Genomic DNA, 18,597 nt, shown 5'->3' on the forward strand with positions numbered 1-18,597 from the left:
CCGGACACAAGCCGCGGTGGGCTCTCTTCGCCTCTGGCGACCCGTAGCATGTGGCCCTTTGACCCACCGCGCCGACGGGGTGAGAGGTCGCGTGGCCATCTTGTGGCGGCGGCGGCGGTTTGTTGTTGGTGAGGCACCGCCGCGCCCCCTCCCCCCCGGGCTGAGCAGGCCCCGGGGCCGGGCCGGGCCGGGCCGGGCGGGCGGGCGCCATGTCCTCCTTCTCGGAGTCGGCCCTGGAGAAGAAGCTCTCGGAGCTGAGCAACTCGCAGCAGAGCGTCCAAACCCTGTCGCTGTGGCTCATCCACCACCGCAAGCACGCGGGGCCCATCGTCGCCGTGTGGCACCGGGAGCTCCGCAAAGGTACCGGGCCGGGCGGGCGGGCGGGATGCTGAGGGCTCTATAAAGGGCAGAGGGCGGGCCCCGCGCCGCCAGCCGGGTAATTGGACGTCCCCCTCCCCCGGGAGTTCGGCGGCAGCGCCGCTGAGGCGCTCCGGGCCCGGCGCGAGCCGCAGCCGGCACTTAGCGTCCCGCACACGCGGGCTCGCCCCGCTCCCTCCCCCCTCGGCTCGCTCTCGTTCCTTGCAGGAGCCGGGGGGGTTGGTTCTCCTCCCTACCTGCCTGCGAGCTGCCCCTCGTCTCTCATTCCTACCGGCTCGCTTCTCTCTTCCCGTCCAGGGCCATTCCACTCTGAAAAGTGGCTTTAGAAAACCTACTTTACTGAACTGGTGCGAGCCCCCCAGCGTGGGTGTAGCTTTAATGCAGAGTGAGAGACACGTGCAGCTGGCTGTGGGGGACCCCAAGCAGTCATCCAGTTCATCTTCCCATGCTGAGGTGGTTTTAAAAGTTTGTCTATCTGTCGCTGATGTGACCGCTTTAAAACCAGTGTAACTGCATCAGTGCTAGAGGGCTGCACTGATTTAGCTAAGTTGGTGCAAAAACTGTGTGTAGACAAGCCCTGAGAGTCCAGCTGTGCCCCAGTAAAACCTGCCAAGAGTGACCACTCATGGGAGTTACAGGTGACCACTTTTGCCAGGAAGTGGTCTCTCTCGTGGCCTTTGCCTGTAGTTGCTTGTGACAAGTGGTCTCTTTTCAGAGGTGGGCTCTAAGGCAGGTTTTACTGTATGTCCATTTCGAGCATCATCACAAATAACAAAGGCTCAGTTACGCTGTTGTCTTTAAATGGTACCCACAGTGACACCTGTGGAACCCCATTGCCTTCAGTGTGTTGTCTTGGGTAGGAATACTTTTTCTAGGTTTTAGAGAGCTTGTGACTGAGTGGTTAAATTTGGGCTCTTAGATCCTTTTATCTCACTCAGTTAAATATCTCATTGTTACTTGCAAAAGGCATTCAGTTAAATTTGAACAGAATGCCAAATGGAAAAAGAGGTTACTGACAAATGACTGGAAACATTTTAAGGTCTGTTTAGTTTAATAATTGTAACATACATACCTAGAGTGTGTGTGTGTGTGTGTATATATATATATATATATATATATATAGATGCATACCATTAATACAGATCTGTATTCTTTGAACTGTAGAGCCCAGGAATGTTGTTAAAAGTAACTGGTTTATTTGCTGAAAAATTTATGGTAGTTGGCCTCAGTGCTTTGCAGAATCAGACACTCAGATCGTAACACTGATAAATACATTTTCTTTAAAATCTTAGAAAAAACATTGTCAAAGTAGTCTACCAGCTGTTTTGTTTTTGGAGATGTGGTATTTTTTCCAATATACTTATTCTTTGGGGTAGAGAAAAATGTCTGCTTTGGGGTAGAAGAAGTGTGTGATAGCCTCATCTAGAAATTTTTGGGGCTTTCTTTCCCTGGGAATACATCCAGTGTTTGCCTTTCTATGTCTGTGTCTACACAGCATTTTGCAGTGGGTCTCTCAGCCTGGGTTGACAAACTTGGGCTGGCAGGGCTTATGCTAATGCTCTAAAAATTGCTATATAGACAGCGCTTTGAAGTTGCATCTGGGCCTGGAGCTTGAGTTCTGAAGCCCATCCTACTTCTTAGGCTTCAGACCCAGAGCTCCAGCCCCAGGTGCAACTTCAAAGGGCTGTCTACAGCAATTTTTAGAGCACTAGCACAAGCTCTGCTAGCCAGTTTGTCAGCCTGGTCTGGGAGGCTCGCTTTTGCTTGCTCCAAAATGCTGTGTAGACACATCCTATATACTTATAGTTTCCTCAAAGAAAGACAGTGAAATTAACAAAACCATCAGTTTCACTCTTGCTGTTCACAACCTGTGAACAGGTTTGAAACTGACCAGAATTTTGTTAATTTCACTTTGCTGCTTGTTGCAGAGGCACTGGAGTTTTTTGCCAACTGAAGTAGATGGCACTGCATGGAGTTACAATTGAAAGCGTCAACCGTTTTTAAAAATGAAATTTTAAAATCTGCAGAAATGGATAATCTAGCTGCATGCCTTTGGCAGGATTTTGTTAGTCCTGCATTTATAGAAGGTATTAGTTGTCACAATATATGGTCATCGAAAATACTGTGTGTTGAAAGAGCTGGATTGGGCTTGCTGTGTGAACCATATCTGAATTTCCTGACCATTGTGTATATAAATTCCCAATTGTCATGTTATATTATATAGCTTTGCATATATTCTAGAGCACTTGTCTCCTGTAGATTCTGCCCTTGGGAAATATTGGGTTTGCTGGCATTGACTAGTGGTGGTGCATGGAAATACCTGACTGTTGTTGGATTGAGAAGAAGCATATTGCTAATAGTTATTTGCATGGATTAGAAACCTTGATTCTGAAAAATAAAAGGTCCTGTGTTCAAGCTCTTCCATCCAAGGATATTCAGTAATTAAAAAGGCTTAGTATAAAACTAAAATACCACTATTTCAGTATATTTGATTATTGAAAAATAAGTGTCACATTAGTTTGGTGTTAAGTTGCAATGATTCTTCTTTTGATTTTTAACTTTCACTTGTGATGTTGCGGCTTAATGTTTTTGCAGCACTATGAGATCATCAGATGAAAGATGCACGTGATAAAAACACAATAGTTCTAAAATTAATTATAAACCAAATTCTAGTTAAAGCAAAGAGGGTCAAGAATGGCTTGACTCCAAAGCATCCATCAGCTTTTGCTACTTTGGTAAAATTGAAATGCAGAAAACTCCACCATATTTTAGGCTGAGAAACTGACCACTTTTAGAATGTATAACAAGTAGCCTCAGAATAAAACATGAAATGAGAAATAAAGAATGCAAGTTAAGTTGTCTTCTCATCTTTCCCAGCAAAATCGAGTAGGAAGCTTACATTTCTATATTTAGCAAACGATGTCATCCAGAACAGTAAAAGGAAGGGTCCTGAATTCACAAGGGAGTTTGAATCTGTTCTTGTGGATGCTTTTTCTCATGTTGCCAGGTATGTTGTTTGAACATTAATACATTCCGCTTTCTTTCCCCAATTTCTGTCTCCACAGCTTTTGTGTTAAATATTCTACAAGTTTAAATTCAGGTGTTTTACATCTACAGGAATATGTATGCTCAGGGAAGTTATATTGTCTTTACTAGAAGCTGGACTCTGATGCCTTTCGTTTAAGAAACTGTTAGTTATGCCTTGCTCTTGAGAAACATAAGTAAAGTTGTGGGAGGCTGGCTTTGTTTTTGGTTCTGTGCAGTGAGTAGTTTGTGTGGGTTTTTTGTTTTGCATGCAGCTCCTATGCAGTTTAAATACTTCACACTTATCCATAAATCTCAAAGCTCTGTACAAAGATGGGATTTATCTCTGGTCTAAAGATGGTGAAATTGAGTGGTTAAATGATTTGTCCAAAGTCACATAATTTGTCACTAGGTGAGAGTGTCTCATAATGAGTGACTCTTCCCCTTAGTGGGAGAGTTTGAAACACATCTCAGGTTTTCTGACTATTATATATCTGGTCAATCCACGAGACCAGTGTTTCCTATAATTAAATTTGAAATTGTGTTATTTCAAAGTTCTTTATTAATATGAACACCCACCACTGCTGTTTTGCTTTGCTGCTGCTGCGCTGTTAATCAGCTGTTATATTTGGTTTTCCAAAAGATGTGCAGTTTAAAAATGATCATATTTAAGTACTAAATCTATTTCTTGATCTCACTTAGTTGCCTGAAGAGTTATAGATAGGTCTGAAACATGTTACTAGCTAGAATATTTCAAGTAGAAATTTTAATTTAAACTTCCTCCTTCTATACTACCTCATCAGTGGGCTTGGAGTATAGTTCTTACATATGTCTTGCTTTTGTGTAGACATCATTTTAATATGCTACGAAGTGAGAACTGATTTGAGAGTTAAATTATGTCCCAGAATCTATATATCAGGTAATTCCAAATTCTGTGAGCTTTACTGGCTCATATCAACTGCTATTGACCTCCTCCCTGGGGGGAAAGGGTGATTTATGTAATCTGGAGGAGACAGACGATGCGAAGGGGAGCAGCTGCATATTATTCCTGTCATTGGACGGACTATAGCTAGTTAAAGATTGTTATACTATTTAGAGTAGAGCTTAGTCTCTTAACCAAACAGTTATAATGCACAGGGGAATTAAAGAGCATCTAATGACAGTGTGTTCTGGATTACTACATAACTTTTGGCACTGTTTCTTATTTTATTCCTTAGAAGTCTTGCTCATTTATTCGACACTTAATAAGTAAATTCTCATTTGAATGCCTAATGGACCAAAACAATTTCCTTTTTAATTAGGATGTCATTGACTGAAACAATCATTAGAAGTGAACATTTTAAACTGTAAACCTGGTAACTTTTTTTTGTAGGGCTTTCATAGTATCTTTCTGCTGTTGTAGAAGGAACAACTATCTATCCTCTCCCCCCTGCAAAAGTTCCTTTGCAATAGAGGGGAGAAAAGAGTGGGGCACTTTTCAGCACTGTTGGGTTTCAGCTTAAGGGAAAAATGTTACCTATGTAATGTGCACAGTGTACTCCAGATAGCACAAGAAAGTCTGTCCCAAACTTGCATCATCCTCTGATGGGTACAGTGTCTAATTTGCACAATGGCATTTTTAAAAAACATGCTCATGTTGTTTAACCAAAGTTTTAACTCTTTTTTTTTAATATTTGAACAGAGAAGCAGATGAGGGCTGCAAAAAGCCCTTGGAGCGATTGCTTAACATCTGGCAAGAAAGGAGTGTGTATGGCAGCGAGTTCATACAACAGTTGAAACTTTCTATGGAGGACACCAGTAGCCCTCCACCAAAAGGTAAAAGCATAGCTTAATAACCTCCCCCAAAAAACAATAACACAACCCTCCTTGGAAAGTTAATGTGTCACTAACTAACATTAGAACACTTGTAACAAACAAGCCAGTTCCTGGCATCATGGGTTTCTAAGGTTGGGAGAATTGCTGACAGAACCAAGGGTAAGTCTACAATGCATTTTAAAATCCATGACAGTAAGTGTCAGAGCTTGGGTCTAAAGACCTGGGCTGACGCTTTGGTGCTAAAACAGCTGTGTAGATGTTTGAGCTGGGCTCTGAAGCCCACTCTTCTCCCTAGGCTTCCAAGCCTGAATGTTGATTTGCTGCTCCGGGTTTCTGCTTTCTATTTAGGAGTACCTGTAGACTAATTGTCTTGAAGAGACTTCTGCATTCGTAGAGATGACAGATCTAGTTTGTTAAGCCTGAGACCTCATGGCTCTATTACCAACCATGGATCTGCACCAGGTCATTTCTGACTCTACACGGTCAAGTGGCTACACTCTGGATCTTTATAGACATGAGTGTAGATTTTGGGGTTATAGGGAACAGTCTGTATTGTGCTAAGGACTCTTCTGCTCTCCTGAAGAAGTGGACAGCTACAATGATGGTCCAGCCAAGGAGACAGTGGAACTTGTTGGTTTCCAAAACACTCTGACTGTTAATATTGTCCTGCCTCCAGGCATGAGTGTGGATGGTTAGGTGGGTCATTACAATGGTCTGTTCTCCACAGTCATCAATACTTTGACACTTGAATGCTCTTCCTCATTCTGCATTATCCTTACAGCTCACCATGATTTAACAGCAACTTTTCCACAAATGTAAGTGGAAGGCTAGAAAATCATGTTGTACTTGGCTGGGCTGGTTCATTTTCAACTCTGGTTGGTAGCAACTGAAACTGGCTTTCATGTGATGGATTTTTAGTGGCCTCATGACATAAATTGGCTTCAATCTAGTTCCTGGTGGGTAATTATCTAGATCACAAAAGCCACCATTACAATTGGCAGTCAGATCCAAGATTGAATGGATCATAAAATAAAACACTGAGTGTCTTGCTTGTTTTCCTTGTGGCTTTTCAAATGCAAGTATGATTGAAGGTATATAACAGCAGAGGTAATATTAGCATTCAGAAAAACCTATGACTTCAGTGATTTCTGAATTTGCAAACTACTATGGAAACAGAAAGTTGCAAATCTGTAGTATAAATATCTTTAGGTTAGCAAAAGGTGATTCCATTAAAACTAAATTATTGGGAATCTTGCATGTATTTGATACTGTGATAATGAATACACTTCCCTTTTTAGTCCAAGACAGTGTGGTAACTCTGTGTGTCAATATGCCCCTTTGTGCAGAGCCACAGTGATTGTTGAGTTGTGGTTGAATAGATACCGTCTGAGCCGGATGGCTGTGAATTAATTCCAGAGCATTCAGTATGCTTAAGAACCTGTGATAATTGTCCAAATGTGGTGATACCGTAGAAGACTGAGTAGGGAAAGTATCAACGCTGATCTCTTTGTCTTGCAGAAATATTAGTATTGCTTGTCCACTGATGCTTATGTGATGTAGCCCCTCTCTTCTTCCTCTCATTTACCTGACACCATTGCAATTAATTTCTAATCAATTAATTTGAGACACATGCTGGTTGCATATCCTGGGGGGCATATCCTTATGATACAAAATGGATTGCGTGAGTTCAGGAAGAAAAAAAATCATCACTGAAAATTTGCACATAACACAAAAATTGGGGAGTGGTAAATAATGAAGAGGACCACTCACGGATAGAGTTATCTGGATCACTTGATAAGTTGGGTACAAGCAAATGTGCGCTTGAATATGTTTAAATGTATGCATCTAGGAACAAAGAATGTAGGCCATACTTACAGAATGGGGGAATCTTATCTTGGAAAGCAGTGACTCTGAGAGAGATTTGGCAGTCATGGTGGATAATCAGCTGAACATGAGCTCCCAGTATGATGCTGTGACCACATCCCAGGTGGGTTGAACCCAGTGGAGATAAAGCTTACAAGGGATGTTTTTCTTCCTCCTTTGACCATTTTGTAAATCCTTCCATTCCCTTTTGTGAAAATGTTTGAGACTCTAAACACAATCTTTTGGAACGAAACATTGTGACTTGAAATTTTTTTGACTTCTTGATTTCTTTGTTGAAAAATTTCCAGAAAGTTTCATTTTTGGTTTGACTCCAAAAATTTTTTTAATTCCCATCAAACTGAAAAATCCATTATTCACTCACCTCTAGTCACAGTGCCACAACTTAACAAGGATCTGAGCTGTTGAACTCAGCAGCAGAGGATGGCTATAATGCAGGATTGGTATGTGAGGGGCAAGACCATTGCTGAAGTTAAGGGAGGAGACAAGGAATAGAACAACAGCAAAGAGAAAAACGGAGGGCTGGCTCCAGCAGTAACTGTAATGAGAGAGCCTGGTGACAGTACAGGAGAAGGAGATAGTTTGGAGCAGAGCGACATTGCTATTGTCCATCCTGGATAGGCTACCAGCTAATGTACGTATAAAAATAAAAGATAATCTTCCCCCAATCCCAAAACCACAGAAAGGGGTTAGGTATTGGAAGATGCACTGGAGCTCATGGCCGTAATCGGTAATAGGTCTTTTGGGCTCTCATATTTAGTCATTCCCCAGGCCTTTGATTTTTTTGATCTCCTTATGTCCAGTCCCAAAAGATATATTTTTAGTTGGGATCTGTAATTTGGTGGTAAAACAAATAAGCCTGAATCTTTTTTTTCTCCAGAAATTAATATCTCAAACTGAGGTTCCTTGGACATGGCTCAAGTTGCTAAATTGCTGGAATTAAGAAGCTAAAGCCTACTGAACTTTCACTTGCCCAATGCAGATGGCAACCTGTGTATTTAATATTGTTGTTTTCATGGCTCTTTTACAAACGAGCAAGATTTAAAATGCCGGGTGGGTCTTTGAGCATTTGTCCACACAGATACCACTGTGCTTCCATTTGTGCGAGCCCAGAGTATTTTAGCCAGCAGTGTCCATTGGGCTGTGCATGTGCCCTATATATCCTTGGGGCAGAGCAGCCTCAACCATTTCTTGCCACTTGTGGTAGCTAGTTAGAGCCTACAGTGTCCTTTTTATATAGGATTAGGATTCTATAGTTGGTTAGATTTGTTAGGTTTAATTAAACTCCATTGTCTTTTTAAAAAAATACCTTTCTGTTCTTGTTTCTTCTGAATCTGACCTTGGTACCAAGGAGTAGGTGTGGTGGCTGAAAATAGGTCTCCTGGCTTTTAAAATCTGCCTGCCTGTAAGATAGCTATGCTTATGAATGATATGCCTGTGAAATGCCTCTTTTATTTTTGGGCATCTCCTATCTCAAATAAGTGCTCTATTTGTAACTCTTTTTTCAAGTGCACACAGACTGCTCTCAATGCCTGCTTGAAGCTTTCTCGGGTGGAAAAGACTGACTCCAAAGATCCTCCTCAGAAGCAGTCTGTTCCTGCCTCAAAGCTGGTTTCAGCTAATGATCTGGCTACAAGAGATGCTATATGTGGGGAGGGGGCAGAGGACACTAAGTGGTCTTCTGGTTCTAAAAGATGTCATGCTTTCTTGAAATACTCTGAGCCTTTTCATCAGTCTCTTCATGTCAGTCAGTGGTTACTGCTGCCCAAGGTAGGAAGGTGCAAAAAAATCTCTGGATGGGCTTTGGCACCAATAACTGTCCCTGGTCCTGGCCAAGAGGAAGGCTAAAATTCATTGTGCCTCTGACTTGCCTATGCCTGCTCCTTTGAAGTTGCATCTGTAGTGGGAGTCTTCAAAGACTGTGATATCTCATTTTGCAGCTGTTATACCAAACCTATTTCAAAGACCTTTCTCACAGAATCCTGCTGTTTGGAGATACTCTCTTCTTTATCTGGGAGCCATAGAGAAGGTGCCTCCAGAGTTTTGCAGCAGGGAGTTCTATTCCTATTACTACTTCTCCCAAAGAAGAAAGAAGGATGGTGTCCAGTTTTAGATCACAGGTGTCCCAACAAATTCATCTGTCAAGTTTGATGGTCACCCTTTCTTCTAATTTTTTCTCTTGGAGCCCATGAATTGGTTTGCAATTCTACTGACAGGACGCTTACTTCTGTGCATTAATCCATCCTGCTCACAGGAAGTATCTGTTTCATGGTCAGTGACTTCACTACCAGTTCAAAGTCCTACTATTCAGCCCTTCAAAAGCTCTAAGGGTGTTTACCAAATGCCTGGCTGTGATAATGGCTCAGCTGGGAAGAGAGAGACCTCCACATGTATTCCTATTATGACAGTTGGCTGATTTGAGGTCCCTCATTGCAGCAGGTCACCAAGGATGTTTGCATAGTTCTACAGTCATTTTCCAGAGTAGGCCTCAGGATCAATTGAGACAAGTCTTCTCTCACTCCTACTCATCTATAGACTTTTTAGGGGCTATGCTCCACTTCCAGTTGGCAGGAATGTATCTTCAAAGATTTTTTCTATGATGCATCACCTCAGTTCATGCATTGAGTGTCATCTAGGGACCACAGTGACAGTCTGCGTCAATTTTCTGAGTTATATGGTAGTTTATACTTGTGTCACTCTATGCATGGTTATGTCTCTGGCCTCCTTTGGTGTTGGTTAAAGATGTTTATCCATCAACCAAACACAGTATGGACTTGCCTCTAGAAGTTCCTCCGTAATACTGTCATACCCACTTCAGTGAACAGACCCTCAAAACGTCCATCGGAGTACTCTGTTTCATCCACTGTCTCCTTCAAAGACTCTGAAAGATGCATCTAATCTAGGCTGAAGTGCACATTTGGACTCTCTCCAGATACAGGGCACATGGTCCTTTGCAGAGTCTCAATTATACATAAATATGTTAGAGCTCATGGCCATTCAGCTGGCTTGCAACGTGTTCATGCTTCTCCTTTAAGGCACTGCTGCTCAAATCCTGATGGATTATACTTTGGCTGTGAACTAGATAAACAGGCAAGGGGGGAGAGTGAGGTCATCTCCCTTATGTCAGGAAGCAACACTTCCATGGGATTGGTGCATTCTGCATCAGATTAACCTGATGACCCCCTCTCTTTCAGGTACACAATTATTTGGAAGATCAGCTAAGCAGAAGAGTTCCTTCACTCATAAATGGAAGTTAAAAATTTTTCTTCTAGATGAAATATTCCTAAAACGGGGAGTTCCTCAATAGACCCGTTTGCTACCAACGTGAACACAAAATGTCCAGTGTTTTGCTGCTGAAGAGACATAAGCCCAGGGTCTATGGCAGATGTATTTCTGGTTTGGTGGGAAAATAACTTGCTTATGTCATCTTTTCATTACACTAATTCCCAGTCCTCAGAAGGGTATGCCAGTTCTAGTATTTTGACCTGATACATCCGTCAATCAGACGACCTCTTCAACTTCCCAAAACTCCCAGATGATGTTAATGAGAACCAAGGCCTGGTGCTGCACCTGTGCATTTGACAGCATGGAGGCTACCTGGGCTAATTTCTGTTGACAGAAGCTGCTTAAGAGGTTTGGATCCATAGCAGAAAGGCCTCTATTGGAAGGACATGCCAAGCTAAGTGGAAACATTTCTCACTGTGGTCCCATTCAGAGACATCTTCAGGCTGTGGAATCTCCTATTCCATCTCTCTTGAACTGCTTATTGTTTTTGAAACACGTGATTGCTTAGCTGTAATAGAATTAATGTGGCTGCTATAGCTATCACTCAACTGTTGAGGGTTATTCAGTTTTTTCCCACTCAGTGGTATCTGGATTTTTTTTTAAGGGCCCGATTCATGTATTCCACCAGTGAGGCATAGTTGCCTGTCTGGGACTTGAATGTGGTGCTCCTGTCTTAGATGGGCCCTCTTTCTGAACCCATGTTATAGTTACTATATCTGAGATGCTTCTGTCCAGACACAGACCCTGTGCGAAACCAACCAACACCCCCCCTACCCCCGCCCGCCGCGGGCCTAGATATTCTGTGTTAGTGAAAAAATGGAGTGGTGGTTTGGGCTGCTCTGCCCTTTATAGGGAGCACAAGAGTGTACAGGGTGAATGTGTTGCCCCAATGGGCACTTCTGGAATATTCTGGACAGGTTTGTGCATACATCTGTAGTAAGATCTATGTGGATAAAAGCAATCTAAGAGCTCCAGTTACTATAAGGTAAATGACCGTTCTTTTGCCATTTATGCCATTCTGAAAGTGATACATAGATTAGCCCTCTGTAAAGAAAATTAAATTGTAGATTGACCCTCTGTAGAGATCATGAAAGCATCTGGTGTAATTTTTGAAAATATAGGTAGTTAAGATTCTCATGAAGCATGCACATATGGCATCCGACTTGAATGGCTTGTATTGACACTGTATGTGTCCCCACAGTTATAGAGGAGAAGAAGTCCTTGAAGCGGACGTTTCAGCAGATACAAGAGGAAGAAGATGAGGATTATCCTGGGAGCTACTCACCCCAGGACCCGAGCACTGGGCCATTGCTGGTATGTTTGGAGGGCTGAGGATCTAAGAAATTATGAAAGGTTACCTCTTGTAAAGATACAGCCACAAGGTGGAGCCATTAACAAGTAAAATGTAATTAATGGAGAAATTCAGTTTAGGCTTGGGAAGCCAGTCTCATTAAACCACTAGATTGTCTGTCTGTTCTGCAGTGGGCAAGAAGAAGGGATCTGATTTAATCTAGACTGAACCAAGGCCCCTACACTATTGCCGGTTTGGAAAAAAGAAAATACAAAGAAAAAACAGATGATATGTAAAAAAAAGCTTTTTACACATCAAGACTGACTCATGCACTCTAAAATCCAACGCACTAACACTAACTCAAGAAATTTCGCTTGGGTTTCAGATAGAATACAGCCCAACTAAGAAACTAGCAGCAAGTTTTGTATACCATGTAGCTACAAAAGATCAGCATTAAATGGGTTTATATGGAATTGGAAACTGAAGTCAAAACTCTTCTCTTTAAGGCTACAATTGGCCTTATGTTAAACCTGTGGCTATTTGAAGGAAGGTGAAGAGTTAAATAGTGTGCCATGTGTGCTGTAAATACTACAAAATTACATGAGCCGAGGAAACGAGAGCTTTTACTGCAGATCGCTTACAGCTTTTGGCTTGTCTTAACACATGTTTAATTTGACACTTACTGGAAGTCATTGTGTAGCTTACAAGGAAGTAATATATGTCAAGCAGACAATGAACACCTTTGGTTCTTCAAACCAGCTTAAACATTTAAGGGAATGTGGTTTTTCTTAAGAAATTTGTGTATTTTTTTTAATGAAAGTTTTGAATGTGTACCTAAAAATTAATGTCTGAAACTGGAAGATAAGTCAGCACCACAAAATTAGCGTTGCTAATGCCAACAAAATCATTAAATCCTTGAACACTTTTTAAAACAAAAGAACCTCTGAACATTTGTGGTTTTCCAGCTTAATGTCATTTCCCCTTCTCCCTTTTATGGGTTCTTGTTAATGCTTCTATCACCCAGTTTCTCCTGACTAGGTTAGTAAAAGCATTGTGGGTGCGTTCAGTTGCACTGGTGGAACTAAGAGGCTAGAGAGTTTTGTCAACAAAATAGTGGAGGGGTACACACTGAAAGGCGCCTCCCACCGATGTAACTCCCTTGTTATGCTGATATAATAAAACCATCTCAATGAGAGGTGTAGGGCTTATGTATGCATAGATAGGACAACGCGTTACCATTGGTAGTTAGCTGGGCTTTGCTGGAGCCCTGAAATTGACAAGAATGACAGCTAGGATTGGGGCGAAAAGCCCCAGGATGGCTTCTCTGCCGGGATAGGTGAAAAGCCCCAGGGCAGCTTCTCCACCAGCTCCCCCTTGCAGAGCCAAGCAGCCTTGTCAATTTCACAGCTGAGCCATGAAATTGACAAGTCTGCCTGGTGGGGAGCAGGCAGGTGCTTGGGGTTGAGAAGCCGGGGCAGCTGGATCCCACTCCCCAAGGGTGAGAAACCTTGGGCTGCTTTCCCATGGGAATGAGTAGGTGGGAAGCCCCTGGTGGCTTCCCCCAGCTCCCAGTGGGGAATGGGGATGGGAGAAGCCCAGAGCTGGCTCCTGGTGGGAAAGAGGGGGCAGCATGCTGGAAGCCAGCCTGTGGGGCTCCTGGCCAGTCTCTCAGCTCCCCACACTGCCCCTCTTAGGTCAGTGGAAGTGCTCCTGGTGAGAACACACTCCACTGACCTGAGGAAGGTCGTGTGGATTACTGCGGTGAATCTTTTGAGTGTAGACAAGGTCTAAATAAAACTGGCTGAATGGGATTAATGGAGTGCAAGATCAGTCCATTTAATTGTGATTATATTCCCAAAGAACCAGTTGAGCTAGTGAGAGCCTGGCAGTGGCTTTAAAGTCTGTTTTAGTAGGGATGCTTTTTAAGCTGGTGCCAAGTGAGTATGTGGTGCTTAACGAAGTGTTGTTCAGATAATCTGATTTATTTAATCTTTTGGATTTATAAAATATGCCCTCTCCACATTATCGCAAGGTGCATATATGCAATTGAATAAATTCACATGTAAATTTGCCTGTTGCTCAAGGCAAAATAAAAATCCTCAAAGGCAAAATATCCAGATTAAAAGAAATAGACCAAACGCAAAAGTGAAATGTAGGGAATATTTTTATTTCCCTGGAGTATAGTGCTGTCCTTAATTTTAATTTTTTCAGCCTTGTTTTAAATGGCATCTTCTCCTCTTAATTGGGATGAATGACTGTCCACTGCAACGTCCCAGTTAAAATGACTATGCTGTATTTAGCGAAAGTCCATAGTTTTTGGATATTTTAGAGTTTAGTGGATACTATATATAGCTACTTGCTGCAGTACTGAGCAGAAAGAGAAAGTAGGACACTAAAGATCACTTTAAAAGGTAAGTGATCTCAGCCTGTAATGCAGTGACAATATCTACAGAAAATGGCTTCGCAGTAGTCCTGTTTAGAATTTGGCTGTGCTGCAGTTATCTGGTACTCCATTTGAAAAGGGTCTGTTTTTTTGTCTTTCCATTCTGCAGACTGAGGACTTGATCAAAGCTCTGCAGGACCTGGAAAATGCAGCATCAGGAGATGCTACAGTGCGACAGAAAATTGCCTCCCTGCCACAGGAAGTTCAAGATGTGTCACTGCTGGAGAAAATTACAGGTAAGAAGTTAGAAGATGAATAAAAATGAGCGTAGAGGGATTTGACTTTCAAGTAACTATAATGAGTAGGATGGATGCACCTCATGCCCTTTATGCATGCCAGCTTTATAGCTCCCTAACGGTTAGTAGGTAAAAATCTTCTGGCATGCGATTGGAGGTAAGAGTTACATCTGTCCTTCCATTCCTTGTGCCCAAGCCAGAATGTGTTTACAAAGATTTTTATACTTGGAGAGCCTATATTCACTGACCTTTCCTCAACCAACTTTTGACAGCTTCATTTTGCAGTTATGTAAAGAAACTAGAGCCAGAATTTTCAAACTTGGGTACTGAATGTTAAGCATTAAATATAAATGTAGATCTATCAAGTGGCCTGATTTTTTTTCAGAGCTACTGAGTACATGCAGTTGCCTTTGACTGCAATAGGAAATTGGTGCTCAGACTTCCAGATGTACTGACCACTTGTATTTGAGTGCATAAACTTATGCACCCATGTTTGAAAAATGTTGGCTTAAGAATCTGGGAGCAAATGCAAACAGAATTGATTTGACTCTTGTTCTTGCAAGTATTCCTAACTTTAATTTAGAGTTATATGAGAACTATCACTTATTCAGCTCTTTGTAGTGTGTATGTTCATTATGTCCCACTGTGAGAAGGACAAGTGTGCATTTACATGCAAGCTTCTATTCTGTATGTTGATAAATATTCACAGGCATAAGATCCATCATACAGTGCATGTCTTGCATAAATACTAGAGTCCCAGGATGTGACAAAACACATTCTGTTAATGTAATCTAATATTCTGGTAAAATTAACAGTTCATAGAAGAGCCACAAAAACAGCTTCTAAGGGAGAGTTACTACAGTTACACCTGCAGCACCATAGTAGTGCCACTGTTGCATCAGTGTAGCTCTGTAGTGTGGACTCTTCCTTCAACGAAGGAAGGGGGCTTTCTGTCAATGTAGTTAATCCACCTTGATGGAAAAACTCTTCTGTCAACCCAGCTGCATCTACACTGAGGGTTAGGTCAACTTAACTGTGGCACTCAGGGTATGAATTATTTCAGAGCCCTGAGTGAGTAGCTAGGTTGAGCTATTTCAGTGTAGATCAGACCTCACTAATGTCAGTTCTGCAAGAATAAAAACGTGATCAACTGATTTGATGTTTTAAAATCTTCTTCTGTTTTCAGGTTGTTAGAATCCTAGCCATTTTTGGGTGCCTCTTAAATCTCTTGATTAGAACTCATTTTCTTATAAATCCTAGATAACCCTTATGAATGAAATATTATTGTGCATGTGGTTTTTTAAAGCTTAAAAGGTTTTATTTGAGTCCATGTAAACTTTTTACCATCTTTGCATGTAGACAAAGAGGCAGCAGAACGTCTTTCAAAGACTGTGGATGAAGCATGTTTGTTACTAGCGGAGTATAATGGGCGACTGGCGGCAGAACTGGAAGACCGACGCCAGCTGGCACGCATGCTGATTGAGTACACGCAGAACCAGAAGGATGTATTGACAGAGAAAGAGAAAAAGTTGGACGTGAGTACTGCTCAACAATACTGAAACCTTATTCTTCTACCAAACACGTATGCTTGATTTTAAACATTTTCTCTTTTAAATGAGAATCATTCACATACATGTAGACTGGTGAGGTAATGTAGCAGTTTAGTTCTCCCTGGAGCGCTTTACTCTTGGAAGAAAACAGGTATGAGGAAATGTTTTTCTGTAAATAAATAAATGTAACTGCTGAACTCAGATGTTCAATCTGAGACCTATTGTCCAGGAATTGGACACATGAAAAGCACAACAGTAGATGGAAAAGGAAGTTCTAGAACTTAAATCTTTTTTGAGAGAGAGTTTTTACCACCAAACATTTTGTTCAGTCTAGGTTTGTTTGAGGGTTTGTTTTTGGATGAAATCCCTGTCCCCAAAAAGAAATCAAGTGTCCATGCATGCCTTTCTGCAAGTAACTGGTGCTTTTTGTATATTTTTGTCTGTGGTTACTGCTAGTCTGGCTTGAAGGTCCTATTTGATGAGATGACTTGTCAAACATGTGTTTTAGTACTGCCATAGCCAAAAAATGGTGGTGCCCTTAATAATTGCCTTTACCTGCAGTTCTTATATGAAGGAATAGATAGTGGTGACTTCATGCCGTAGCCAGCTTGAACTTGGAGGGCAAGAAACTGCTGTAAAAGTGAGACTGTTCTGACTGAAACTTAGCAGTGACCAGAAGCCCTGGAGCGAGTACATGGGAACAGCAGACGGTCATTTATCTGAAATGTTCTTCTTTCACGGAGGAAGTGTTTTCCAGCACCGTGTCGTGGGACTAATATGGCAGTTTAATTAATGATTCTGGTTGTATGTCACTCTGCCATCTGTTGAACTGCCCCTTGGCGACACATTAAGGGCTTCCTCTACACTGTCGGATGCTCATTATTATGAGCAGCTGCTGTTGGGTGGGACATGAGTTACCGTAGAGGACACACTTTTCTAGAAGGAGACTGGATTGTAGAGCAGTTCAACCCTTTGTTTGCCCTATTTCCATCACAAGTTGTCTTCTGACCTGGGATGTTAGGCAGTACTGTTTAACTTGCACTCTGTTTTGGCCATGGATTTTTGTCCTACGTCCATACGTAATAACTTGCTGTATGTACATTGTCCATCCAGAGTTAAAATCAACCAGAAGATTTAGGGCTGTTGCATTCAAAACTCTAAAGTTGCATAATTAAATAAGTTTGCTAGATTGTTAGGCTTTAATCTCCTGAAGCTGATTGAGAGTTGGGTTTATGGTGGTTTCCCCATGGTTAGTTCATTTTAAAGCACTTTAGCTATCACGAGTATATAAAAAAAAAGCCATAAAAACTGCTTTAATTGTAAAAGTTACTTTAAAAGTTACTTTAATTTCTGAAAATGCCAGTAGAAACTTTGGGTTAGGTTCGTCTTTCACTGAAGTCTGTGACAAAACTCTAGTTCATTTCAGCAGGAACAGGATTGTGAGCCCCTTATTTGTATCTTAACTGCTTTTATGGTACCTACAATAAAAAGCAGAATGCTTCCTAAAAAGTTCAACAACATGCATTTTAAAAATCCTAGGTTTGAATCAGTTTGAGATGTTGTAAAACTAATACAGAAACTTGTGCTATGGCAACTTTATTATAAACTTTAGATTAAACCATATTACGAACGCTGGGGTGTTGGTTTTGGTTTTTTGACACTTCTAGTAAGGTCTTCTATATCAGTTTAGTAATTTTCTTATAAGGTTAAAAAAATGAAAATTCAGGCACTGATCCTTCAAACAGTTAAGCAGGGATGTAATTTAACTCAGATGAATGGTCCCATTGACTTCAGTGGGACTAGTGATATGTTTGACTTTGTGTGTGTGCAAAAGCGTATGAAGCATCAAGGGCTCAATCTGTATTTTTATTTAAAATGTCTCTTAATGGCATGAAATCTTTGTCACTTGAGAGCACAATTGCTTCATTGTAAACAATGAAAATTAGACTTCCAGCATGCTCACACAGCATACCCACGGTCCAAAACTTAAAAAAAAATTAGGAATCTTAGGTTAAGCACCTGAGTGTGGAATTTTCAAAAGCACTTACGTGACATTAGACGCACAAGTCACAGTGACGTCCTGTTGCAAACCCTTATGGAGTATGGTCTACAAGCATTTAGCTTTCCTGACTTGTGTAAGTTTAATATATCGGAGAATTGTGTTGGTTGCAAATGTAGCCCAGGCTGTTTGCTTATCGGTTTTGTGTTTTTGGTGTTCTCACAGTAACAATGTTAATGAGGCTCTGGACTTACCTCATTCATTGTAGATGGGCATTTTAAGTGTGTAATCCCTTAGAAAAATCTGAAATTCAAACAACCAGGATAGTAAAGAAAGAAGTACAAAACATCTACTCTAGCAATTTGTCTATAAAATAAGAAGAAAGTAAAGAGCTAGCAACATGTAAATACTCTGATTTAAATTTAAAAAAATAATGATTTTTATCCACCCTGTTCCTAATATTTCTCCATGACATGTTGTGCTCCATTATGACCTCTTTCCAAAAATCTCTGGAATTGCTGGCTCTGTGTGTGTGCATGTGTGTTTATTTACAAAAACAAACAAACCTTGCTTTCTGCTGAGATGCATTTAAAAGCAAAATTCTGTGTTTCAGGGTGGACTGTCTACTTCATTAGCTTTTATGGTTTAGATAAGTGACCGGGGCGGCTCCTTGTTGGTAATGTGAACCAGGATTT

General features: G+C 41.3%; 1 protein-coding gene across 1 annotated transcript in view; it reads left to right on the top strand.

Moving 5' to 3' along the window:
- The first annotated feature begins 79 nt into the window (after window positions 1-79).
- Window positions 80-18,597, top strand: part of RPRD1B (regulation of nuclear pre-mRNA domain containing 1B) — a 33,251-nt gene continuing 14,733 nt past the window's right edge. Inside the window, exons 1-6 of the mRNA XM_067553950.1 lie at window positions 80-360; window positions 3,256-3,385; window positions 5,084-5,217; window positions 11,585-11,697; window positions 14,227-14,353; window positions 15,713-15,888. Of these exons, the coding sequence (XP_067410051.1) occupies window positions 210-360; window positions 3,256-3,385; window positions 5,084-5,217; window positions 11,585-11,697; window positions 14,227-14,353; window positions 15,713-15,888 (831 nt within the window). The 5' untranslated portion in view covers window positions 80-209. The remainder of the gene's footprint in view (window positions 361-3,255; window positions 3,386-5,083; window positions 5,218-11,584; window positions 11,698-14,226; window positions 14,354-15,712; window positions 15,889-18,597) is intronic.

Source organism: Emydura macquarii, unplaced genomic scaffold, assembly GCF_026122565.2.
Source record: "Emydura macquarii macquarii isolate MOO-44397 ecotype Brisbane River unplaced genomic scaffold, CSIRO-AGI_Emac_v2 contig_1483, whole genome shotgun sequence".
Classification (NCBI taxonomy): Eukaryota; Metazoa; Chordata; order Testudines; family Chelidae; genus Emydura; species Emydura macquarii.